The 26,273-nt window shown below is 39.5% G+C and overlaps 1 protein-coding gene across 5 annotated transcripts in view; it reads left to right on the top strand.

Annotated features, from left to right (window-relative positions):
• LOC105532832 (E3 ubiquitin-protein ligase RNF103) overlaps positions 1-23,585 on the top strand; it is a 119,811-nt gene extending 96,226 nt beyond the window's left edge. For all 5 annotated transcript variants that reach the window (XM_011971133.1, XM_011971137.1, XM_011971134.1 and 2 more), the window contains 3 exons: positions 17,645-17,766; positions 20,531-20,645; positions 22,182-23,585. In XM_011971133.1, the coding sequence (XP_011826523.1) occupies positions 17,645-17,766; positions 20,531-20,645; positions 22,182-22,324 (380 nt within the window). In that variant the 3' untranslated portion in view covers positions 22,325-23,585. The remainder of the gene's footprint in view (positions 1-17,644; positions 17,767-20,530; positions 20,646-22,181) is intronic.
• Positions 23,586-26,273: the final 2,688 nt, after the last annotated feature.

The following is a 26,273-nucleotide window of genomic DNA, read 5'->3' as shown; positions in this document are numbered from 1 at the left end:
CCAAATGAGTTTTTAATGCATTATTTGGTTGTATTTCGTTCTGAAGGTATTTTCTTCACATTCAATTTTAACATTCAAATGTGGTTTTAAAATATGCCTAACCATTAATGTATCATTAGTTTCTTTCTCCAGATACTGAAGAGAATAATCATGGGCTGAGAAAGAGTAAAAAAAATGACAAAATGTTTGTACCACATCATCTTTTAAAAAATCTATCAAGATTATCTTTTATTTATTTACTTTTTGTTTTTTGAGGTGGAGTCTGTCACCCAGGCTGGAGTGCAGTGGTGCGATCTTGGTAACTGCGACCTCCACCTCCCGGGTTCAAGCGATTCTCCCGCCTCACCCTCCCGAGTAGCTGGGATTACAGGTGCCCACCACTATGCACCCCTAATTTTTGTATTTTTAGTAGAGATAGGGTTTCGCCATGTTACCCAGGCTGGTCTCAAACTCCTGACCTCAGGTGATCTGCCTTCCTCGGCCCTGCAAAGTGCTGGGATTACAGGCATGAGTCACCACTTCTGGCCTATCTTCACTTTTAAATACCATGTTATTTCAGCCCTAAAGTGATGATTTTAGGCTTTTGAAATACTGGATATATCACCTAGATATGCCTTTTGACCAAACTGAGTATCAGTGCCGTAAAGAAATAGTCTAATCTTGTCATGTTTGAAAGCTCAAGTATTCTTGTCTTTTATAGCCAGCTTGAAAGTTTCAGATTTATTCTCAATTTTTCCTGCAACATGCTCAAAAGACACATGTTCAGTTGACCATGATAAGCTTGTTTAAAAATTTTTCACTCTTTCCTTATTGCTTATTTTGCCTTTTTTCCTCTATGAATAAAGCAAGTGTATGCACAGCCTCTTTTTTCCAATTGTGGAGATGAAAGCAGAGGATAATATAATAAATCTTTATGAACCTATCATGCAGAACTAATAAAATCTATCTTTTATTTATTTATTTTTTTGGTAGAGACAGGGTTTCGCCATGTTGCCCAGGCTGGTCTTGAACTCCTGAGCTCAAGCGATCCACCCACCTCAGTCTTCCAAAGTGCTGGGATTATAAGTGTGAGCCGCTGCACCTGGTCCAGAACTAATAAAATCTAACGTTTTGTTGTATTTGCCTGCTTCTATATTATAAAAGAAATAAAGCATTATTACAAAAGTTGAAGTTCGTTTACTACCCCTTTCCAGTTTCATTCTCTTCTCTCCCATCCTCTCCAGAGAAAACCACTATTATGAATCTTAAAATTTATATGAATAGTATCATACTATAGATACCATTCTGCGTCTTTTTTCTCCATTTATCATTGTTTTTGAAATATGTTCATATGGATAAATGTAGGTGGGGTACAATGGCTCACACCTGTAATGCCAGCCCTTTGGGAGACTGTGGCAGGAGGATCACTTGAGCCAGGAGTTCGAAACCAGCCTGGGAAACATAATGAAACCCTGTCTGTATAAAACAAGACAAAAAAAACCAACAGCAACCACAATAAAATGATCTATGTATATATATAGAGAGAGAGAGGGAGAGGATGCTGTAGTCCATTGATTTGAACTACTAGATGAAATTACATTGGTGTATCACATTTTATTTTTCTGTTCCCCTTTTGATGGACATTAAGGTTATTTTCAGGTTTTGCTATGTGTAAAAGTTTAGGACAGTTGTATACTCAGAAGTAGAATTGCTAAGTAAATAGCTGGGTTTAAATTTTGCTAGAATTACAAAATTGCTCTCCAAAGAAGCTTTACTAATTTATATTTCCAGCAGCAGTTCATGAGTTCTTTTTTTCCATACCTTTTTAATTGGTATTGTCATACTTTTTTATTTTTGAGAAATGTTATCTTGTGTTAATAGTTCTCTCAGAGCTACTAAACTTGATCATTCTCTTTTCTTTGCCCTTTCTTCCTGTATCCTGATTCCAAAATACCTTTTCAACTAGTTATAGTAAGTAATCATTAGTCTGCATGGAAAAAACTCTTTTATCATACACTTTAAGCGGTATACATAACAAAAGCTCCCCTGTGCACTGCACATAAGAGCCTATTGTTTAAGTATACACCCATAACAATATGTTAAGTTGTTTGTTTCATATATACTGTAGCTTTACCAGAATTGAAAAGTGAAGTATTTGCTCTTTGGCCTCTGAATGTTAAGGTGCTAGGGTTCTATTCTAGATCCTCTGCTCCTTTCCATCTTTACTCCCACTAGTTGATCTTATCTAACCCCATGCCTTTAAATGCCATTGATTTTTAAATTTTTATCTTCAGGGCTGACTTTATCTCTAAGTGGGTAATTGGCATCTCCACTCAGATGTCTTAAGGGGTATCTCAAAATTGATATGCCTATAAAAAAAAATCTTGATTTTCCTTCTCCCACCACTTTCTCTTCTTCCAGTCTTTCTACTATGAGAATTTTTTTTTAATTTTAATTTTTGGCATCATTAAAAAATTAAACATATGTATACTCTGGGTTACATTATAATTGATGAGTTTAATGAGACTTCAATCCCCCATTTGCATTTTTGTTTTTGAGGTTTGGTGTCAAATTTCACTGTGGCAATCCAGTGTGAAAAGAGGAAAACTCAATTTACTGTGTAAATGTCCTTACCAAAGGAATCCCATCTGATGCAAGGATTTTAAGTAGTCTTTTTTTATTTTATTTTTTGAGACGAGGTCTCTCACTGTCGCCCAGGCTGGAGTGCAGTGGTGCTATCTCGGCTCACTGCAACCTCAGTAGTCTTAATGGAGAAAAGTGGGAAAGGAGTCGCCGGACAGATAGATGAGAACAGTATATATGCATAGTTCTCAAGTATTTTATCTGTAGCATAACCCACATTATAAGTGGTGTTTTAGTTCAGCAAAGTATCACATGAAATTTTTGTTGTTAATGTGAATTTTATTGATTTTGAAGTTTTTTTATATTTAAGTTTGTTTTTGAAATAGTTTTATAATTGTACAATTACAGGCATTGGGCATTTGTACCCAATTAGTAAAATACACATAAGTAAAGCCAACAACAGAAAGTTGTTTGTAACAGGGGAACTGTTAACATTTTATTTTTCTTCAGTGAAGGATTGAATCAGTAAATTATGATTTATTCAGGTTTCAGCATAGTAGTCAGCTATAGAAAGATGTTAATGATGCATCATTTAATAAGAAATCAAGTTGCAGAACAGTATATATAGCATGATAGCACTCTGTAAATAAGTAAATAGAGGATGCGTTTGTGTAGGTGTGTAAATAAATGATAAGTGGATAAACAGAGGTCTGAAAAAGGTTTACTTCTCAGGAGAGAAGTTGGATTGTTTGAATCGTCCTTATTGTTTTCTCTTTAACTTCTTATTATGGAAATTTTAAGCATATGCAAAAGCAGAGTGAATACCCAAATGAATCTCTATGTACCTATCACCCAGCTTAAACAATTGTCAACTCTTGGCTGATTTTACTTAATCTATATTCATCTCACCTAGTCCCTGTGTTTTCCCCTGGGAATCCATATACATTTATCCCTCGGTGTCCACAGGGGGATTGGTTCCAGGATCCCCACAGATACCAACATTTGTGGATGCTCAAGTCCCTTATATAAAATGAAGTAGTATTTGCATATAACCTACGCATATCCTCCTGTATACGTTTAACCTCTAGATTAATTATGTAATACCTAATACAATGCAAATGCTATGTAAATAATTGTTATACTATATTGTTTAGGGAATAATGACAAAAAGCTTATCCGTGTTTGGTACAGACACAGCCTTTCATTTTCATTGTTGTTGAATATTTTTGATATTGAATATTTTGTTGTCTTTGGTTGGTTGAATTTACAAACACTGAACCCACAGATATGGAGGACGAACTGTAATTTCATCTATAAGTATTTCCATATGGATTTCTAAAAGAAAAGTATTGTATCCTTCTATTCCTTAGCGCATCTTTTCAGTCCTGGGGACTTGTATCCTACAGTGCTTGGATGTGTGCATGTACATTGCCTTTGCACTGTATTTTCTGTTTCTCTCTGAAAGCAACAGTCTTAGTTATTGGATTTCTCAGACTGGTCCTTTAATTTTCTTATCTTTTCCATGTTCCATTTTGAGGATAACAATAGTTAGTGCCTTCCTCATAAGCAGGTTGTGAGGCTCACTTCATTGTCTGGCATAGTAATTGCTATATAGATAGGTTCTAAATATTCTCATCATTATCATGATCAATTTTGTCTGTATAATCTACTTTTTGCAAAATTTCCTCAACTTTATTTTCCATTTTTTCTCATGAATTCTTTATTTTGGCTATCTTAACTTTAATTTTCAAGAAAGAGTTCTCAGTTTCTTATTTTAAAAAAAATCATTCTGTTCTTCCTCGTTGGTGCAGTATTTTCTTTTGTTAATGATAGTTGTCCTTTTGAAATTTTCTTACGTTCTGTATACTGTTTCTCAGAACTTCTCCCAATCGTCCTCTTCTTTCCTATTCCACTTACCTTTTTAAAGAAAGAGGTGGGTGGGAGGGAGGGAGGCAGAGGAGAGAGTGGAAGGGAGGAGGGTAGGGGAAGCAAGATTTAAATATAGGCTTTCTGAGTACCTGCCCTCCCTAGTCTTTTCAGGCATATAGACTGAGCTACAAAAACCAAAATGTTAATTCATTTAATAAATATCTCTTTTAGCCCTATTATGTGCTAGGCATACTGCTGGGCACTGGGGTTAAAATCGTGAATATTACAGGCACAATCACTGCCCTCTAGGTATGGGGTAAATTGCAGATAATTGAAGAAATATAATAAAAATTAAAAATAATAAATAATCAAATGGATATTTATAATTGCAAACTGTGATATGCACTAGGAGAATGTAAAAGAGAAATGTAGAATCAGGGAAGGCTCCTTTCAGGCACTGATGAATCCTGAAGGAAGATGAACTATTAAGTTTGTGGGGGCGTGGGAAGCGGTGTGCCAACTTGGATGGCTAGCATGTGTGAAGGCCCTGGGGCCAAAAAGAACTGAGCATTCCCGGCACAGAAGGAAGGTCTGGGAGGTTGGGTACTGAGCAAGTGAGAGGGATGGCTGGAGAGGATGAGCAAGGAGGTGAAGATGACAGTTTTTACAGCTGTTAGAAGAGCAAGGTTTCTCAAAGACAAATTCAAAATAAGACGTGCTGTAGCGATGCAGATAAAGTGCAATGCGAGTTAAGAGGAAAAGTATTTTGGGGAGAATCAGGGCAGCATCTGAGTATAGAGGGATTAGGTGTACTAAGGCACAATTGAAATATTTCAGGCTGTGTTCAGGAAACAGTTTGACAGGAATACATGAAGGGGAGCAGTGGGAGGTGAGGCTGGAAAGGTAAGTTGGAGTCAGAGTTCTGAGATATCAGGCTGAGGAATTTAAATTCTTTTGTAGACATTTGAAAGCTTTAGCACATTATAAGCACAGAGCACAGGTGCAGGGAGGGACAGTCCATTGTGATTGGTGGCAGTGGGACCTGAGAGGTAAAGGAGTGGAGTAGGGGAATGGAATAGGTTAGTCTAGTGAGAATGGAGTAGAAGACACAAGAACAGGTGCAGAGTGAAGGTATAAACAAGGCTGAGATGCTCTGAGCCTTTGAGCCTGGAAAGAGACTGCAGGGCCATTAACAGACACTGGAAATACAGGGAGAGGAACAGGTCTAAGAGAGGAGTCTTCACTTGGGCTGATCAGACTAGCCCCAGGAAATCAGTGGCTATTTGGTTCACCTGGCCTCTGCAGCACCTAAGCTTTTGCTGGCAGGAAGGATTCCTAGACAGCATTGTTGCGTTGGTTAATAGTGGAATGTTGCTTGTTGGGAGATTAAATACAGCAGAGTAGGTACCAGGATAGAACTTGGGACAGGGCAGGAAGGAAAAGGCTACATTTTGGGAGTGGAAAAAGAGAAAACTAACCAAAGTTCCTGAGATGTCTTTGTTGTCTTTCCATGGCCCCATCCCATCCCTAGCCTGTTGCTGCTTTGAAAAGCCAAGATTTAACAAAGTCATTCCTCTTTCTTAAGATGTTCGCCTATTAAAATGCAGATGCCTCTGGGGAGGGGTAATCTGTTCAGCCTTGTCACGTATTAATACATTGTCATGATTAGGTGCTTTCCAGGTAACAGCTTTCTGAAATCAGCTCCTTGTAGTGTAAGACAGATGATGAGTGTATTTTGATTGGAAGAGAGGGTTAAGGGAGAGGGTCAAAGGTGGGGCAGGAAATAGAATTACCATATGCTCCAGCAATTCCACTTTTGGGATCTACCCGAAAGAATGGAAGGCAGCGACTCAAATAGGTATTTGGATGCCAATGTTCATAGCAGCAGCATTCACAATAGCCAAAAGGTAGAAGCAACCCAAGTGTCCATTGACAGATGAATGGGTAAACAAAATGTGATGTATCTGTATAATAGAATATTATTCAGCCTTAAAAAGGGAGGAAATTCTGACTTATGCTACAACAACATGGATGAATCTTGAAGGCATTATGCTAAGTGAAATGAGCACTTCAAAAAAGGATGAATACTACACGATTCCACTTACATGATGTACCTTGAATTCTCAGATGTAGACGCAGAAAGTAGAGTGTTGGTTGCCAAGGGTAAGGGGAAATGGGGATTGAGTTGAGTGACGGTACAGGGGTTCAGTTTGGGAAGATGAGAAAAGTTCTGGAGATGGATGGCGGTGATGATTACACAAAAATGTGAATGAATGTACCTACTTCCACTTAACTATATACTTAAAAATAGATACATTACAAATTTTGTTATGTATAATTTTGGGTTAAAATAATTTATGTATATTTTACCATTAAAGCAGTGGGGCAGGTGTGAGTGCTGAGCTATGGTGGGATTCTGAGTGGCAGAGATGCATGAGAGCTCCAAACTCTTATATATTGATGACACTGTGTCTAGAGGGGCAGGCCATGCAATAAAAGGGAGGCCCAGGTAAGGTAGTACATCCACCTAGCTACCTTTGTCCTTTTATTTTGTTTTCTTCTGTGCTTTGATTGGAGTACCTGAAAGTGAGTTTGCAAGTTATGGATCTTTGGGGTCAAGCATAACGTTTGTGAAATTTAAACCAATTTGTTGAATCAAAACACATTTTAAAATAATTTTCTAGTATTTTTAACTTAAGTGTTACAGATTTGGATATGATTTGGCTCTGTGTCCCCACCTAAATCTCATGTTGAATTGTGATCCTGAGTGTTGGAGGTGGTCCTGGTGGGAGGTGATTGGATCATGGGGGTGGTTTCTAATGGTTTAGCACCATCCCCCTAGTGGTGCCTCATGATAGAGTTCTCATGATCTGGTTGTTTGAAACTGTATAGCACCTCCCCTATCTGTCTCTCTCTCTCTGTCTCCTGCCTGCCATGTGAAGATGTGGCTGCTTCCCCTTTGCCTTGCACCACAGTTGTAAGTTTCCTGAGGCCTCCCCAGAAGCTGAAGCCTATACAGCCCACAGAACTGTGAGCTGATTAAACCTCTTTTCCTTATAAACGACCCAGTCTGAGGTGTGTCTTTATAGCAGTGTGAGAACATACTAATATAGACTTATTGTTTTTTAAAATGCTGTAGAAATATGTAAAATAAAAGTAATTGTTCACCAGTTTCTTTGTCTTGGCCTCAGCCCCCTTACCCACTGGTAGCTACTATTTGAGTACTATACGAACTGTCCTGCAGTTTGTTTTTGTTAGTCTAACATTATGTCATTTTATACATACCACACACATTTATTACTCAGGTCTACAAATTTGAGCCCTTAAATAAACAAATTTTGCATTTAATATTAAATTGTGATCTAGCATATGCAAAATTAAAATTCAGTTTCTTTAAGACTTGCTGAATAATAAGTAATCTTCTAAAATAAATACATATCCGTGTCATGTGTTGTTCATGATGGTGTTTATTCAAGGATTTTAAGTTTTCCCCTCCAAAAATTTTACAGATTTCAATTCTACAGTGCATGATTGTCTTTTTCAAATGAAATATTTGCCCCTACATAAGCAAAATACAACATTAAATGAAATTTTTAAAGGGAGTGAAAAAATCATCTACCTTCCTCACAAATTGATTGTTTCATATTTAATTTTAGTTGTTATTCATATGAATGTTTATTTTATACTCTGTAAATACCATATAAAAACACATCATTGGCGTTAAGTGAGAGTGACACTAGGCAGTCATCCTTCTAGAATTTTAAAGTCCAATTCCTGTTAGCAAGCTGGATCCTCAGAAACCCTTCTCCATCCTCCTGTTTTACTTCCCACAGCAATGCCTTTGCTGAGTTGTTTTCATAGTATTCCTTTGCTTTTTGTTGTTGTTGTCGTTGCCCAGGCTGGAGCACAATGGCGCAATCTGCTCACTGCAACCTCTGCCTCCCGGGTTCAAGCTACTCAGCCTCGCAAGTAGCTGGGATTACAGGCGCCCGCCACCATGCCCAGCTCATTTTTGTATATTTAGTAGCAACGGGGTTTCACCATGTTGACGAGGCTGGTCTTGAACTTCTGACCTCAGGTGATCCACCCGCCTCGGCCTCCCAAAGTGCTGGGATTACAGGCGTGAGCCACCCGCCCAGCCCTCCTTTGCGTTTTTGTGGTGGGTAAGAAAACAGCCACATGAAGATTATTTCTATAACTTCTATACAATTAGTGGTGTAGTCAATAAAGATTATATACTTTAATATTACTTAATATTAAAAGCCATGGAAGAAATTTATCTTAGAAGCTAGCCTGAAAAGAAGTCTTTCCTAGTGAAACCGTGTTGCTTTTACCAGTGAGTGTCCTACAGCCCAAAACATGATTAACTTTTATGTTTTAGCTGTTGAGATGCTCACAGCTAAACTTAATCTCAGTTGCAGTAGCTTTTATTAGCCTAGGCCACTGATTCTCAACTGGGGCTTGGGAGACATCTGACAGTATTTGGGGCCATTTTCAGTTGTCACAACTAGGAGGAAAAAGGGTGCTGCTACTGGCATCTAGTGGGCAGAAACCAGGGTTGCTGCTGAACACCCTAGAATGCATAAAACAGCTGCCTCCAACAAAAGAATTGTCCAGCCCAAACTGTCAATAGTGTGGTTGTTGAGATACTCCAGCCCACATTTATGGAATCGACTCACACTTTTGAGCGTTTTAAATTTATTTTATTGTATCTGCCATATACATCTTTTTGATAACTGCTTCAAGTTATTTTTTTCAAGTGGAGCGTGTAAGTCATAAATAAACGTGACTTTAAATTTTTTAAGTTTCTGAAATGTACATTGTTTCGATATTCTTTTGTGACATCCTTTTGGTTTTGGTTCACCATGTTATAGAATGTTTATACTATCTCCTTTTAATTTTTATCTTTCTGTTCATTATTATTATGTGTTAGAGATTTTTTTGGAAATCGATGTACCCTTTAACTGTTTTTTTTTTTTTTTTTTTTCTTGTTACAAGGAAAAGGTGTCTTACTCTCAAGGGATTTTTACTTCTGAGGTTCAAATGTTTTTAATATCCCTTCTCTGAGCTTTCATTTATCATTATTGTGAAATGTCATAAGATTTCATATTTTCTTATAATCTGATTCATTGTGTTTGTAAATGCCGGTTTTAAGTTGGCTTTTAAAACCCACACTGTTGGTCTAGTGAGTCAATGTATTGCTCCCCTGGGCTCTTGCTACCAATGAGCTGCATGTTTTTGATGCTGTTTTTAACATTATTTTTACTTCATTTTATTTTTATTTTATTTTTGAGATAGGGCATGTTGCCCAGTCTGGAGTGCAGTGGTGCGATCATGACTCACATAGCCTCAACTCCGTGGCTCAGGTGATCCTCCCACCTCAGCCTCCTGGGTAGCTGGGACTACAAGCACGAGCCACCTTACCCAGCTAGTTTTTTGTAGAGAAAGGGTTTCACCGTATTGCCCAGGCTGGTCTCGGTCTCCTGTGCTCAAGTGATCTGCTTGCCTGGGCCTCTCAAAGTGCTGGGATTACAGGTGTGAGCCACTATGCCTGGCCCCATTTTTATTTGCTAATTTTTAAAAAATTTAACTAAAATTTTATTAAAATTTAATTTTTAAAAAATTAAATTTAAAAATTTTTTTTTAAATTTATTTATTATTATTATACTTTAAGTTGTAGGGTACATGTGCATAACGTGCAAGTTTGTTACATATGTATACTTGTGCCATGTTGGTGTGCTGCACCCATCAGCTCGTCATTTACATCAGGTATAACTCCCAGTGCAATCCCTCCTCCCTCCCCCCTCTCCATGATAGGCCCTGGTGTGTGATGTTCCCCTTCCTGAGTCCAAGTGATCTCATTGTTCAGTTCCCACCTATGAGTGAGAACATGCGGTGTTTGGTTTTCTGTTCTTGTGATAGTTTGCTAAGAATGATGGTTTCCAGCTGCATCCATGTCCCTACAAAGGACACAAACTCATCCTTTTTTATGGCTGCATAGTATTCCATGGTGTATATGTGCCACATTTTCTTAATCCAATCTGTCACTGATGGACATTTGGGTTGATTCCAAGTCTTTGCTATTGTGAATAGTGCTGCAATAAATAATTCCCATGAGAGCCTGTGATAGGTAGAAAGAGTTCTCTGTTTTTGTTGCTTTCATTATTGGTGTCCAGATTATTTTCAGAATATTTTCACTGGGTTCCACATCTACTGATTATGAAACTAATTTTTTTTTTTAATTTTATTTGAGACGGAGTCTCGCTCTGTCTCCCAGGCTGGAGTGCAGTGGCACGATCTCGGCTCACTGCAAGCTCCGCCTCATGGGTTCACGCCATTCTCCTGCCTCAGCCTCCTGAGTAGCTGGGATTACAGGTGCCCGCCACCACGCCCAGCTAATTTTTTGTATTTTTAGTAGAGACGAGATTTCACCGTGTTAGCCAGGATGGTCTCGATCTCCTGACCTCGTGATCTGCCCGCCTTGGTCTCCCAAAGTGCTGGGATTATAGGCATGAGCCACTGCGCCTGGCCATGAAACTAATTTTTTAGTTACTTTGCTTCCATCTTTAGTTGTTGATATTATAACATGGTCATATTTATAGCAGAAATTGTTTTTGTGTGTATAATATCCCTTTTTCATTTGTATCAGGTGTGGGGTTGTAATGTTACTTTATTTTTACATGCTTTAATGTTTTTTAAATTAAGGTTTGTGTTTTTAGAAACTAGTAGACTAACATACATGTGGTATACCTGTATTTGCAAGAAATAATACAGAGAGATTCTGTGTACCCTTCACCTACTTTCCCCCCATGGTAACATCTTGCAAATCCGGAGTACAGTCAAACTACAGAACATTTCCCTCAATACAAGGATCCCTCATGTCGCCCTTGTATAGCCACACCTACTTTCCTCCCATCTCTGCCTTCTCCTTAGCAGCCACTAATTCTCCATTTCTATAATTTTGTCATTTTAAGAATGTTGTATAAATGGAGTTACATAGTTATGTGACTTCTTGGGATTGGCTTTTTTCACTCAGCATACTTCTATGGAAATTAACTCAAGTGTTTACATGTATCCTTAGTTCATTTCTTTTTATTGTTGAGTAGTATTTCATTATATGGATATACCAGTTTATTTAACCATTCACCCAGTAGGACTTCTGAGTTGCTTCCAGTTGTTGGCTATTATGAATAAAGCTGCTATAAAAGTGTACAGGTTTAAATTTCCACCAGCCAATGTATGAGTGATCCTGTTTTTCTGCATCTTCTCCAACATTTGTTGTTGTCACTGTTTTTCATTTTAGACATTCTGATAGGTGTATGGTGCTGATTGTGGTTTTAATTTGCATTTCCTTCATGGCCAGTTATTAAGAACATCTTTTCATGTGCTTATTTGCTACCTGTATCTCCTGTTTGGTGAAATGATACTTCTCTACTTTTCTGTGTCTTCAGAATTCTCTTTGATGAAATGTTTAAAAGTGAACCTTTTTTATTTCTGGTTTTTAATTTCTTTTCCTACATCAGTTGCTTTTTGTTACCAGTATGTGGATGTTCTGTCTATAATTTAAAACACTGGGAGAATGAGCTTCTATTTCCTTCTCCCTGCTATTTGCCATATGAATTTTTTTTTGTTTTTGTTTTGAGACAGAGTCTCGCTCTCTCATCAGGCTGGAGGTGCAGTGGTGTGATCTCGGCTCACTGCAAGCTCCACTTCCCGGGTTGAAGTAATTTTCCTGCCTCAGCCTCCCAAGTAGCTGGGATTACAGGCGCACACCACCACACCCAGCTAGTTTTTGTATTTTTTAGTAGAGAGAGGGTTTCACCATGTTGGCCTCTATCTCCTGACCTCGTGATGCACCCGCTTTGGCCTCCTGAAGTGTTGGGATTACAGGGGTGAGCCACTGCACCCAGCCGAAATTTTTTTTTTTAATAAAGAAATGTTCTGGAAGTTTTCTGATCAATACAAGAAAGAAAAAACATATTTCAGACCCAATACTAAATCTTTCATTCTATGTAGGAGCACTTGAGTCTTTATAAAACCACCTCAGTGTTAAATTCATTTATTGGTTTTTTCAACAAATGCTTGTCGGCCATGTCAGGCACAGTGCTAGGCACTGGAAATAAAATAGTGAGTCTTCCTCCAGATAAAAGGAATCTAGTGGCCAGGCACAGTGGCTCACGCCTGTAAATCCCAGCACTTTGGGAGGCTGAGGCAGGTGGATCACCTGAGGTCAGGAGTTCGAGACCAGCCTGGCCAACATGGTGAAACACCGCCTCTACTAAAAATACAAAAATTAGCCAAGTGTGGTGGCGTGTGCCTGTAATCCCAGCTACTTGGGAGGCTGAGGCAGGAGAATCGCTTAGAACCGGGGAGACAGAGGTTACAGTGAGCTGAGATCACACCACTGCACTCCAGCTTTCTTGGGCAGCACATACACTAAAATTGAAACACTACTGAGAAGATTAATGTGGCCCTGCACAAGGATAAATACAAACTTTGAAGCATTCCCTTTTTTGTTTTTTTTAACTTTGTCCACCAAGCCTCTACAGTATGGAGCTGTCAGTGGGACTGGCACTCCACACTGAGGGAGGACCATGTGGAGAGGCCCTGAAGTTGGAGAGAGCCTGAATCCAGAGAGATCTGCAGACAGGCCTGGGGTAGGGAAGGCATTTCAACAAAAAGAGCTGTGACCAATGGAATGCTGCTCAGTTTATTTCATATTCCTCTCTGTGTAACTTTGATCTTTGTAGTTTTAAATGTGATCAACTAATTTTTACATTGCTGACTTAGTAATGTTTTCTGTAAAATTTTAACATTTTGGGGGGATGTGGGGAAAGTTTTTTATTATAGTTAAATATACATAAGAAAATTTGCCATTTTAACCATTTTTAAGCATGAAATTTGGCATTTTAATTAAATATATAATGATACTTTGAATGCTGTGGTCTTTTGAAGATTTTAGATAGGAATTTCTGTTTCAGTCTAACACATGCTTTCTGGGACTTTCTACCATTAAATAATGCTTTGTTTATGGATTGATTCATTTATTTATTCAGCATCTATTTGTTGATTGAATTCTGTACACTCAGCATATTGTTAACATGGTGGGATGCAGTCACTACTCTGATGCCATTTATATTTTAGTATATAATATGTGTTCTTGGTTTTTGAATGTGGTATTTTTAGATTAAGCCACCCATGCCTATTGAATGTGAATCTACTTTGGTCTTAATGGGTTTGTACAATCTATTTGAGGATAGTTTTAGTATTTTAAATAGCACCTGAGTTCATTAGAATACTATCTGGCAACTCTATGATTAGAGTTTTGTTCAGACTTTAGAATTAGTGTTACATATACTTCATAAAACATAATGGGTGATATTTTTGCTTTTTTTGTAGTATTAGCTAAGGAATATGTTCAGCAGCAAATAACAGAAAACTTTACTACAGTGGCTTATAGCAGAGTTGTGGAACTAGGCCTCTTTCACCTCTCATTGCCTGTCCCTGCTTCGAGCTGGTTATCTTGTATGTGTGACATGGGCCTTTCCATCAGTGCTTTCTCAGAGTCAGGAGCTGACCAGCAGCACACCAAGGTATGGTCATGCATCCTAACCAAGTCCCACTCATCTGGGACATTCTTAAGATACATTTATAAACTGCTTCAGCAGTAGCACTTTATATTTGTATGTGTGTGAGAATTTACAAAGCTCTTTGACATGTGATCTCATTCAATCTTCACAAATAAGGAAAACAATTCAGCTTGCTGAAGATGACAGTGAGGAAATGGCAGAGATGGGGTTCAAACCCAGTTATCTCTAGTCTAAGTCATATGTACAGTAGAACAATCAGGCAGAAAAAAAGCCCAACGACTCTCTGGCATGTTGGTTTTGTAGATTCTGGAGGAAACGCCTGATGCCAGGTGTTGCTGCATTCTACTGCATTCTACTGATATTAAGGACTGGAGTCCTTCCAGTCTCATCATACAAAATGGCAATCTTGAATACAGACGGCCCTTCTATTACTCTTGATTTCACCTTCAGGGTATAGTTGTTTTTATTTTTTAGTAAATTTATTTTTTGAACAGTTTTAGATTCAGAGCAAAATTGAATAGAAAGTACAGAAGATCCATGTACCCCTGCCCTCACACGTGCATAGCCTCCATCACTATCAACATCCCACACCAGAGTGGTACATTTGTTACAATTAGTAAACCTCTATTTACATGTTGTTATCACCCAAAGACCATAGTTTACATAGGATTCACTCTTGGTGTTGTACATTCTATGGGTTTGGACACATGTATAATGATATCCACAATTATAGTATCAGTAAATACAAAGTAGTTTCATTGCCCGAAAAATTCTCTGTGCTGTCTTTATTCATCTTTTTTCCCTACTAACCCTTGGCAACCACTGATTTTTTTTTTTACTGTCTCCATAGTTTTGCCTTTTCTAGAATGTCATATAGTTGGAATCATACAATATGTAGCCTTTTCAGATTGGCTTCTTTCACTTAGTAATATGCATTTAAGTTTCTTCCATGTCTTTTCATGGCTTTTAGAGCTCATTTATTTTTAGTACTGAATAATATTCCATTGTCTGAATGTACCAGTTTGTTTATCCATACACCTGCTGAAAGACATCTTGGTTTCTTCCAAGTTTTGGCAGTTATGAATAAAGCTGCTATAAGTCATCCGTGTGCAGGTTTTTCTGTGGACCTATTTTTAATTCATTTGGATAAATACCAAGGAACACACTTGCTGGATCATATGGTAGGTGTGTATCTGGCTTTGTCTTCCAAAGTGGCTGTACCATTTTGCATTCCCATCAGTAATAAATGAGAGTTCCTGTTGCGGCACATTCTCACCAGCATCTGGTATTGTCAGTGGTCTGGACTGGGCCATTCTAATGGGTTTTTGGTGGTATCTCATTGTTTTAATTTAGTCCCCAAATGATACAAGATGTTGAACATCTTTTCATATGCTTACTTGCCATTTGTATTAATATATCATCTTGGTGAGTTATCTGTTCAGGTCTTTTGACCATTTTTAAGTTCAGTTATTTTCTCATTATTGAGTTTTAAGAGTTCTTGGTATGTTATGGATAGCAGTCCTTTATCACATATGTCTTTTGCAAATATTTTCCTGCAGCTTGTGGCTTGCCTTCTCATTCTTTTGAAGGTCTGGCTATTTTTATTATGAAATAATTTTTACCTGCCATACCTTCTTATTTCATTTTTCCTTTTGGAACATAGGAACTACATTTTTTTTAAATACCTTACTTTGTTTTGTGCTCCTATAGCAGAATACCTGAGACTGAGTTATTTATTCAGAGTAGAATTTTATTTTATGCAGTTCTGGAGTCTGGGAAGTTCAAGATCAAGATGCTGGCAGGGTTGGTTGTCTGGTAAGGGCTGCATTCTCTGGAGGGTAGGCATGCTGTGGTCTCACATGGCAGGAGGAAGGGCAAGGGAGAACAAACTGCCTCCTTCAGGCCCTTTTCTAAGGGCACCTGATCCATTCACAAGGGTGGAACCTCATGGCCTAATCACCTCTTAAAGGCTCCACCTCTTAATACTATCACAGTGGCAACACCTGAATTTTGGAGGGGACATATTCAAACCATAGCGACCACCTTTGTCTTGAGTTTCAAGTGTACAACATAAAATTAGTCTGGTCTTTTAAAAATCCACTTACCTAATCCATTTTGATTGGTTATCAACTTGAATGTTTTTGTAGTAAGTTTTATTTCTAAGTTTATTTTTGCGTCCTCTTTTTCCTACAACATTGACTCTTCCTTTCTTGTACCTTCTAATAATGAGAAATTTATACTTTTTTCAAAATACAGATGACTCAGTGTTTAAATACTTCTCTAGTCATAGTTTTTTCCATGTCTCCCATCTGTTTACTTATTTTCACTAATTCAGCTCAAAGAAGTTTATTGAACACATACCATGTTCAGGTACTCTCTCTGGGTTACAGACTCAGGATGCAAATAATAATGCAACTTATAATATGTATAAGGATGTATCAGGACACAAATTATAAAATAATACAACTACAGGCTCATGTAGACATCAGGCTTTATAAACAAAACTGGATGGAATTTGCTTTATTTTTACCCTTTTCTTCCCATCTTTATATAATCAATAATAACTTTTAACATTCTATAACTTTTTATATCATTTTAATGGCATTTGTAATTTATTGCTTATTTCAGCCTCACAGATTCTTGACACTTCCTCTGTCATTCTACTAATATTAATAAATATTTTATTTTCCCATTTCAGTGTTAAGAGAAATGAAGTGTTCTCTGCAACTAGCAAACTCCCTTACTCCTTTAGAAAAAACATAGTGCTATAAATGTCACACAGGCATTTCTCTGGTCACTCTTGCTTTCCCTTAGATGTGAAAGCTTCCTAGGGTCTGGATTCCACCAGAGGTAAACCTATAGTGACTCCTGATTTAGCCAGGAGGAAGGAAGTCTGTGCGCCAGTTTTAGGGAACAGCTTGTATATGACAGCTTTCAGAACTTCAAGTCTCAGAAATTCTAAAACAGGTTTGGATGGTTGCCAACTCTTTGACATGTTAAAGACATTGAGAGTAGGGCAATGATCTTTTGATACTACCATGATTTCTTATAAAGAAGATTGTAGTAGGCATATAATCTCAGGCTACAGAAGGTTTTTCTCTAGTAAGGAACCACCTCACACTGACACACATACACATATTCACTGTATCTATCCTAGTTTCTCTCATTTTCCTGAGGACCAGTGATAAGCTGGCTCCATACCAAACAGACACTGTCCATAGGCTGGTGAATGGGGAGCTCTACTTGGGTCCTAAAGCCTTCTCTTTTCTAGTGTGGCCTTTACAAGGTCTGGAGCTGTTCCTCCCATTTGTGATTTTCCTGGGTGTCACAGTTACTCCGAGCTGGCTTCTTTTCCTAAAAGTCAAGAGTGGCTTCAGGCCACTCTCCAGATTGGTCATCTGGTGTGCATGCTCACTGAATTCACATCAGTAGTAACCCAGATAGCATACAATTTAGAAAAGTCAGTCTCTTGTTCAACAAGGACAGTAATTAATTTAAAGGCACACAAATAACCTTGGGAGTCCATCTGCTACTGCTGTTATTTATTGGAATGGCTCATAATTTGGCTGTGTCTCTTTATTCCATCCTGTTGAACAATCCTGACTGTACACATTATCTTTCAGCGGTCTTGCGAGTGGCTGGTTCCTTGCAGAAGAGCACAGAAGTGATGAAGGCCATGCAAAGTCTTGTGAAGATTCCAGAAATTCAGGCCACCATGAGGGAGCTGTCCAAAGAAATGATGAAGGTGACTTAGGCTAGCCCTGCTTTCCTTTCCAAACCCCGGAGTCACTGTAAGCAAGTAGCAGTGGTCCAGGCATGAGGGTGGGTGGGGATGAACAGACTACACCTGCTAAACAGAATTAATTTTAAGGAGTAGCTGTTAATATTGATCGAAACCATTTGAGCTCAGCATGGCAGAGTCTGGGTCAGATTGCCAGAGTGTTCTGTAGAAGTAGCAAAAGTCTACCCAGAGCTCTAGAGGAGGTGGGGGATCCAAGGAGCAACCATTTAGGGATCAAGGAAATAAAGTTTGCAGGGTCCAACATAGGCAAGGAGAAGGAAAGAAACTTGATTTACAAAAACAGGCAGAGACCATATTTGGCCTGCAGCAGCAGGTCAAATTTGCTGATCCCTGTTTTAAACTAAAAAAGGAGAGACTGAGAATCAATAGAAAGCATGTAAATACCTGCCACCCCCAGAATCAGGGTCTGGCAAGGACCTGTACTCGTGGCCTTCAGACAAGGACAGGGATAAAGAAGGCATTGTTGCCGAGCCCCGGCAGCCACATACTGTCCTATCTCCTAGTCTGTTCTTCTAGCCATCTGGAAAGGGAGGGATTTTCATCCTCTTTTTACATAGACAGAAACTGAGTCTTTGGGTCATCAGGTAGTTTCCCTAAGGTCACCTTGGTTGTAAGTGAAGATCTGGAGTTGGGGCACTGATGTCTGACCTTATCACTTGAGTTGTCACAGTGGAAATGAGGATGGGAGGTCCCTCACACAGATGCTGTTTCATGCTTCAGACCTGTGACTGACAACCAAGAGTGTACACCTCAAATTCTTGTATAGAGGCTGTGCATAGAAATCGCCTCCCTTCGTCTCAGTGAATTTCATTTATGAACTTGAATTGTATACAGGGTTTAGGGCATGGGAGAGAGGGGCTGGAAAAGAAAATTGCAGAAAAACAACATAGAAAGCCCAGGGCCCAGGTTGTTTGAATGAGAAGTCCTTGGGCAGTAGCAGTAAGGAAGGAATGGGTCAGGAGGGTATGTCCTTTACAAATAGCATGTAGGTGTCTTGCCCCCAAGTTGGTGATCACTGTTCATCTAGAACCAGATAATAAGATCATTCTTGGAGTGCCTTCAGGCTTGCTCATTTTAACTCAGAGCCACCAGGATCTGAGAGGGAAGCCTTTTTCAGAATCTGGAATCTTTTTCATAATGGTTTCTGAATACTGGGAGTAATACAGATTTGGAAGAAGGCTTGCGTCTGGTAGATTCTGAAGGCCCCAGTAGGGGTTCAGCTTCACAAGGGCAGGAACACATCTTAGTCATTCCGTTTATCCCCAGGCCTATTGTGTGGCACAGAGCAGGACTTTGATGAATCGTTGCTGATTGAGTGAATAAATAAATGACAACTTCTGCCTCCAGAGTGTGAAGGGCTATTACAGTTAGGATTCTGGTGGACTCTTTTTAACCAATTAGCAAGCATTTATTGCACTTCTTTTACAGTAGCTCCCAGTACTAAGATGATCCCATTCAGGAAGGCCCTAGGGTTCCACCTGGGTGAACATGAATTTGAATTTATTTGTTCATTTTGGTTGGATAGAACGGATATGAAGATGGGCAGAATAGGGTGCTAGTTAGATTCAGGCAGGCAGGATAGAGGGTTGCTTTAAATCTGAACCCTTCAGCATATAGTCACTGAGAATTGTACCCTGGCTGAGTACAAGGGAGCCAGGGCCGGAGCTGCTACATGTGACTTTCTGCTCCTTGAATCACCAGAACGTCAAGGTACAAAGCAAGGGACTTAGTTTTTTCAGGTGGCAAGACAACCAGGGTTTTCTTTTTCTAGCAGCTTCTCAGAAACCTGAACCCATGCCCTCCACCACAGCCACTCAACCCCCCAGTACCTGTTCTGCCCAGGGATGTCAGCAGCCCCCTTGTTGACTTTGGAGGTTGCTGTTCCAACCCTTTGCTTCAGTAACAAACAAAGAACATTCAATAGGGCCCTATCTGGGAGTTGAGGAACTGCTGAGCACAAAGACTGCAGGGCTAGGTTGGGTTGGGCCAGTGTTAAAGCTATTTGCTTGTGTCCTGCAGTGGTGCCGTGCTGCCTTGAGAACAGAGGAGGCTGACTGGCTGGCTCCTGCACGCTGCCAGGCACAGGGCTTCCAGAAAAGTGTCTGGCCTTTACTTTGTTGGGTCCAGAAATATTGTCTTAGTCCTCCCAGGAGTGGGTGATCAGATTTTGGTTAATTGATCCTTGCAGATTACCCCATTCTGGCAGATGTAACCTGGACAAGTTGAAGTCCTCTCCAGGCCTTTTTTGGCTTCTGCCCTGCTGTTGGCATTTGTTATCACAGCGTCTACTACGGCTCCAACTACTTTTCATACCATATTCCAACCCCTGTGTTCACGAATTATATTTGCAGCGTTAGGGCAGATGCTTCCCAAAACGGCACTGGAAATACACTCATCTGTCAGCGAGCTGTTTCTCAGGTGCTGCCATTATATTGAGTCTGGGTTACTTTAGGAAGCTCTGCTGACGGCCAGTAGTAGCAATCCCCACCCCTAGGGTGTTAAATTTAGAGAGCCGTTTCCCTTTGGGGCTTTTGCATTTCTGCAGAGAGGACAACATCCAGTGTTCCCTTTGGCCAGCTGTCTTGTGTGTCAGCCCTTGAAAGGATGGACTGGACTTAGGCTCGAGCTCGGTCTAGGTGATATGTAGGGTGTCTGATGGGAACAGATTTAACAGTTGACCGAAGTGACATATTTATTCTGTGTTTAGGCTGGGATCATAGAAGAGATGTTAGAGGACACTTTTGAAAGCATGGACGATCAGGAAGAAATGGAGGAAGAAGCAGAAATGGAAATTGACAGAATTCTGTTTGAAATTACAGCAGGTATGACCATGAGATCCCTCCTTTCTTCTCCTTTTATGGCCATTCTTCCTGCATTCACTAAATTAGCTAGTAGCTTTTTCTTTAGGCATTAACTCCCTTCTACATTTTTAACATTTTAGAGTATACAGCTTATTTCTTGAAAAATAAGCACAATATCCATAACCATCTTTTAAAAAAACACAAATAATTCTTAAAATTTTTAGAGTTTTCTTGATTTTAAAGGAAGATACTGCTCTCATATACTGCTGTTGGGATTTTAAATTGGTATAGACTTTCTTGAAAGCGATTTGACTGTAGCCATTCAAAAGCCCTTGCCCTCGCCAGGTGCAGTGGTTCACGCCTGTTATCCCAGCACTTTGGGAGGCTGAGGTGGGTGGATCACTTGAGCTCAGGAGTTTGAGACCCGTCTGGGCAATCATAGTGAGACCCCATCTCAAAAAAATATGTATTAAAAAAAAAAAAAAAGTATTTGACCTAACAGATTGACTTCTGGGAGTTTAATGAAATAATTAAGAATGTGCTGAAATATTTAACTCAAGGATGTCTGTAGTAGCATTCTTTGTAACAATGAAAAGTTTGAAGGCCAGGTGCAGTGGCTTATGCCTGTAATCCCAACACTTTTTGAGGGAGGCCGAGGCAAGTGGATTGGTTGAACTCAGGAGCCCAGCCTGGGCAACATGGTGAAACCCTATCTCTACAAAAAATATATAAATTAGGTGGGTGTGGTGGCACATGCCTTAGTCCCAGCTGCTTGGGAGACTGAGGTGGGAGGATTGCTTGAGCCCAGGAGGTCCAGGCTGCAGTTGGCCATGATCATGCTACTGCACTCCAGCCTGGGTGACAGAGAGACATCCTGTCTCAAAAGAAAAGAAAAGAAAAGAAAAGTTTGAAACAAACTAAATGCCTAATAAAATCATTTGTGTTATATTTATTTTAATGGTATACTATACGTCTATAATATACTCATTAACATGGAAAGATATTTACAATATGTGATTAAAGCCTTTTAACTGAAATACATACTTTTGTGTAAAAACATGTCTATAGAAGTCTGGAAGGGAGATGATAAAAATAGTAATCTCCAAGTGATGGTTAAATAGTTTTTAAACTTTTTACTTCTAGATTTTCTGAGTTTTATGTTTAAAAAATGGTGGGGTTTAATTTTTATTTGTTCATTTGTTGGTTTTAAGTTGTTGGGGAAAGGAAGACAGTTACTTCAAGAAAATATTTTGTGAAGATTTAGAAACAGTTTAGTTTTATTCAGAAAGAAGATTTAAAGTTTTCAGTAGCATTTAGGAATTTAGATTAGGAGCTTCAGAACCAAGATTCTTAAAATCCTTACAATTATTATGACTTTGGCATCATTACAGGTAGCTATTTGCACATTTCCCAGAGTGAGTAAAACCCCCCAAAACAACTTGATTTACGGTCCCATTTTTGTATCTGGTCAGATTGGTCCAGGAATGAAAGGCAGGGAAGATTGAGGGGCTGCTTCCTTAAGCCAATGTGGTGTTCATTTTCGCTCTTTCTTTTCAGGGGCCTTGGGCAAAGCACCCAGTAAAGTGACCGATGCCCTTCCAGAGCCAGAACCTTCAGGAGCGATGGCTGCCTCAGATGAGGAGGAGGAGGAAGAGGCTCTGGAGGCTATGCAGTCCCGGCTGGCCACACTCCGCAGCTAGGGGCTGCCTACCCCGCTGGGTGTGCTCACACTCCTCTCAAGAGCTGCCATTTTATGTATCTCTTGCACTACACCTCCGTTGTGAGGACCATTTTGGAGAAGGTTCTGTTTGTCTCTTTTCACTCTCTGCCCAGGTTTTGGGATCGCAAAGGGGTTGTTCTTGTAAAGGTGGTGTAAATAAATGCATCATTTTTAGGAGTATGTACAGAAGTATCTTATTGTGGAGAGGAAAAAGAAATCCATCTTCTCATGAAGCAGTTCTGAAAATACAGGTGATGGCGTGAATGTCGAAGATTCTACTTTTGTCTATAAAACACTGTATAAATGAATTTTAATAAATTTTTGCTTTAGCACTTGGCCCCATTGTAGATTGCCCTGTGCAGTAAACTTTGAAGGTGTTGGCTGCCCCAGATTGCTTCATTTGTTGGGCGTGGAAAGAGTCGCGATGGCCAGGCATATGGGATTTGGAAGCTCAGCAGAACTGACTTCTGCTCTGTGGATGCTGCTCCCCAGCTTTCACAGACGTGGTATGGCAGCCATTCTTTTATCTGTTTAACCAAGAGGATGCTTGGGAATTGTGCTGCTTGTCCTGTTGGCTGGTGGCTGTAGTATGTCCTGGGGTGTGTATGTGGGTCTATTTAGAGCTTCTGTCCCTTCCTTCCCATTGCAAGTTGCACCCAGATCAGACAGCTGTAGGACTAGGTCTCTTTCACCTCTCATTGCCTGTCCCTGCTTTGAGCTGGTTGTCTTGTGCATGGGACATGGGCCTTCCTATCCGTGTTTTCTCAAAGTCAGGAGCTGACCAGGAGCACACTAAGGTGTGGTTATGCATCCTAACCAACATTCACTCATCTGGGACATTCTTAAGATACATTTATAAATCATTTCAGCAGTAGCACTTTGTATGTGTTGAGAGTTTACGAAGCTCTTTGACATATGCGATCTCATTTAGTCTTTACAAATAAGGAAAACAGCTCAGTTTGGGAAGTATCAGAGCTGGGATTCAAACGCAGATCCTCTGGTCCAAGTTGTATGTGCACTGAACTAATCAGGCAGGAAAAAAGCCCAGCCACTGTCTCACAGATCGGTTTTTGTATATTGTAGCAAAATCCTGAAACAATGGGGTCCTTCCAGTCTCATCATACAAAATGGCAATCTTGGCTGGGTATAGTGGTTCATGCCTATAATCCCAGCGCTTTACAAGGCTGAGGCAGGAGGCTCTCTTGAGACCAGCCTGGGCAACATAGCAAGATCCTGCCTCTACCAAAAAAAAAAAGAAGTCATTCTTGAGTCCAGAGGACCCTCCTATTACTCTTGATTTCATCTTTAGAGTATAGTTTTAAAAGTTTTTTAAATAAAGGATTTTTTTAAATCAGTTGTAGGTTCACAGCAAAATTGAACAAAAAAATTTCTCATATATCCCGTCCTCACACATGCACAGCCTCCCACCACTATCAATATCCCACACCAGACACATCATTATTGCCTGAAATCTATAGTTTACATGAGGATTCACTCTTCGTGTTTTACATTGTATGGACTTGGACAGATATATAATGATATCTTCTACAATTATAGAATCATATAGAATAGTTTCACTGCCCCAAAACTTCTATGTGCTTCACCTGTTCATCCCTTTCTTCCCTAATCCCCCAGCAACCACTTAAAAAAAATTATTTTAGGTTTGGGGGTACATGTGCAGGTAAACTCATGACAAGGGGGTTTGTTATACAGATTATTTAGTGACCCAGGTACTAAGCCTAGTCCCCAATAGTTATTTTTCTGGTCCTGTCCCTTTTCCCACCCTCTACCCTCAGGTAGGCCCGTGTGTTACTCCTTTGTGTCCATGTTATTTCGCTCCCACTTGTAACTGAGAACATGCAATATTTGGTTTCCTGTTCCTGCATCAGTTTGCTAAGGATAATGGCCTCCAGCCCATCCATGTTCCTGCAAAGGATATGATCTCATTCTTTGGCAACCACTTTTTACCGTCTCCCTAGTTTTCCTTTTTCTAGAATGTCATATTAGAATCATACAATATGTAGCCTTTTCAGACTGGCTTCTTCTACTTAGTAATATGCAATTAAGGTTCCTCCATGTCATTTCATGGCTTAATACTGCATTTATTTTTAGCACTGAGTAATACTCCATTGTCTAGATGAACAGTTTATCCATTCACCTATTGAAAGACTTCTTGGTGGTTTCCAAGTTTTGGCAATTATGAATAAAGCTGTTGTAAACATCTGTGTGCAGGTTTTTCTGTGGACATGTTTTTAATTCATTTGAATAAATACCAAGAGCTTCAGTGCTGGATCATATGGTTTGTCTCGTTTGACTGTCAAAGTGCACCATTTGCATTCCCGCCAGCAATTAATGAGTTCCTGTTGCTCCACACCCTCACCAGCATTTGGTGGTGTAAGCGTCCTGGGTTTTGGCTATTCTAATAGTTGTGTGGTGGTACCTGATTGATTGACATTTGCAGTCCCCTCATGACATGTTGAACGTCTTTTCATATGCTTGCTTCTCAGTAAGTTGTCTTTTCAGGTCTTTTGCCTATTGTTTAATTGCATATTTCTGATTATTGAATTTTAAGTGTTGTCTATTTTGGATAACAGTACTTTATCAGATGTGCCTTTTGCAAGTATTTTATCCCAGTCTGTGGTTTGGCTTCTCGTTATCTTGACAGCGACTTTCACAAAGCAGTAGTTTTTATTTTTATTGAAATCCAGCTTATCTGTATTTTTCATGGATTGTGCCTTTAGTGTTGTATTTTAAAAAATCATCACCAAACCCACAGCCATTCTATATTTTCTCCTGTTATCTTCCAGGAGTTTTGTGTTTTACATTTAGGTCTGTGATCTACTTTACTTTTTATGAAGGGTGTTAAAGTCTGTGTCTAGATTTGTTTTTTCTTTCTTGCTTTTTTTCTTTATTTATTTTGCATGTGCGTGTCCAGTTGTCCACCATTTGTTGATGTTGAAAAGACTTCGAGACAGGGTCTGACTCTGTCGACCCATGCTGGAGTAGAGTGATGCCATTTTGGCTCACTGCAACCTCTGCTTCCTGGGCGCAAGTGATCCTCCCCCGGTGCATGCCATCATGCTCAGCTAATTTTTAAAGGTGTTTTTGTAGAGATGAGGTTTCACTATATTGCCCAGGCTGGTCTCGAACTCCTGGACTTAGGCGATCCTTCCTCTTTGGCCTCCCAAGTTGCTGGAATTAGACATGAGCCACTGTCTCTAGCAAAGACTGTCTTTTCTCCATTGTATTGCATTTGCTTCCATGTCAAAGATCAGTTGACTGTATTTGTGTGGGGCTATTTCTGGGCGATTTGTTTCCAGTGATCATGTCTATTTTTTCACCATTACCACCCTATCTTGATTACTGTAGCTTTATAATGAGTCTTAAAGTTGGGTAGTATCAGTCTTCTGATCTTTTTCTCTTTCAACATTGTGCCAGCTATTCTGATCTTTTGCCTCTCCATGTAAACTTTAGAACCAGTTTGTCAAGATCCACAAAATAACTTGCTGGGTTTTGATTGGGATTGCATTGAATCCACAGGTCAAGTTGGCAAAAACTGACATACAGTAATGCCATGTTATTGTTTTATGATAGCCTTAATCCATCTAGTTTCTTCACAGGATGATGTTGGAATTATGGGATGCTCATAATCCCTGAATATTTTTTAGGTGGATAATTAAACTTTATCTCGGTAGATGGTTGGATAACCAGAATAGTGATAACCTCTCTTCCAGCCACTCAAATAAAATGATCTAAACACAGGGTTGGTTTAATTGTTGAGAGGTCATGTTTTTTCCATTCTTGCTCTCAGGTAAGGGAAGAGCACTGTTGGTTCATGCATTCCTTTATCCCTCATACACTTTGTTGGGCACTGATACGGTTTGGCTCTGTGTTCCCACTCAAATCTCATGTTGAATTGTGATCCTGAG

This window comes from Mandrillus leucophaeus, unplaced genomic scaffold, assembly GCF_000951045.1.
Source record: "Mandrillus leucophaeus isolate KB7577 unplaced genomic scaffold, Mleu.le_1.0 Scaffold988, whole genome shotgun sequence".
NCBI classification, from domain to species: domain Eukaryota; kingdom Metazoa; phylum Chordata; class Mammalia; order Primates; family Cercopithecidae; genus Mandrillus; species Mandrillus leucophaeus.
Note: the sequence above shows the minus strand (reverse complement) of the source record. Positions and strands in the feature narration are given on the sequence as shown.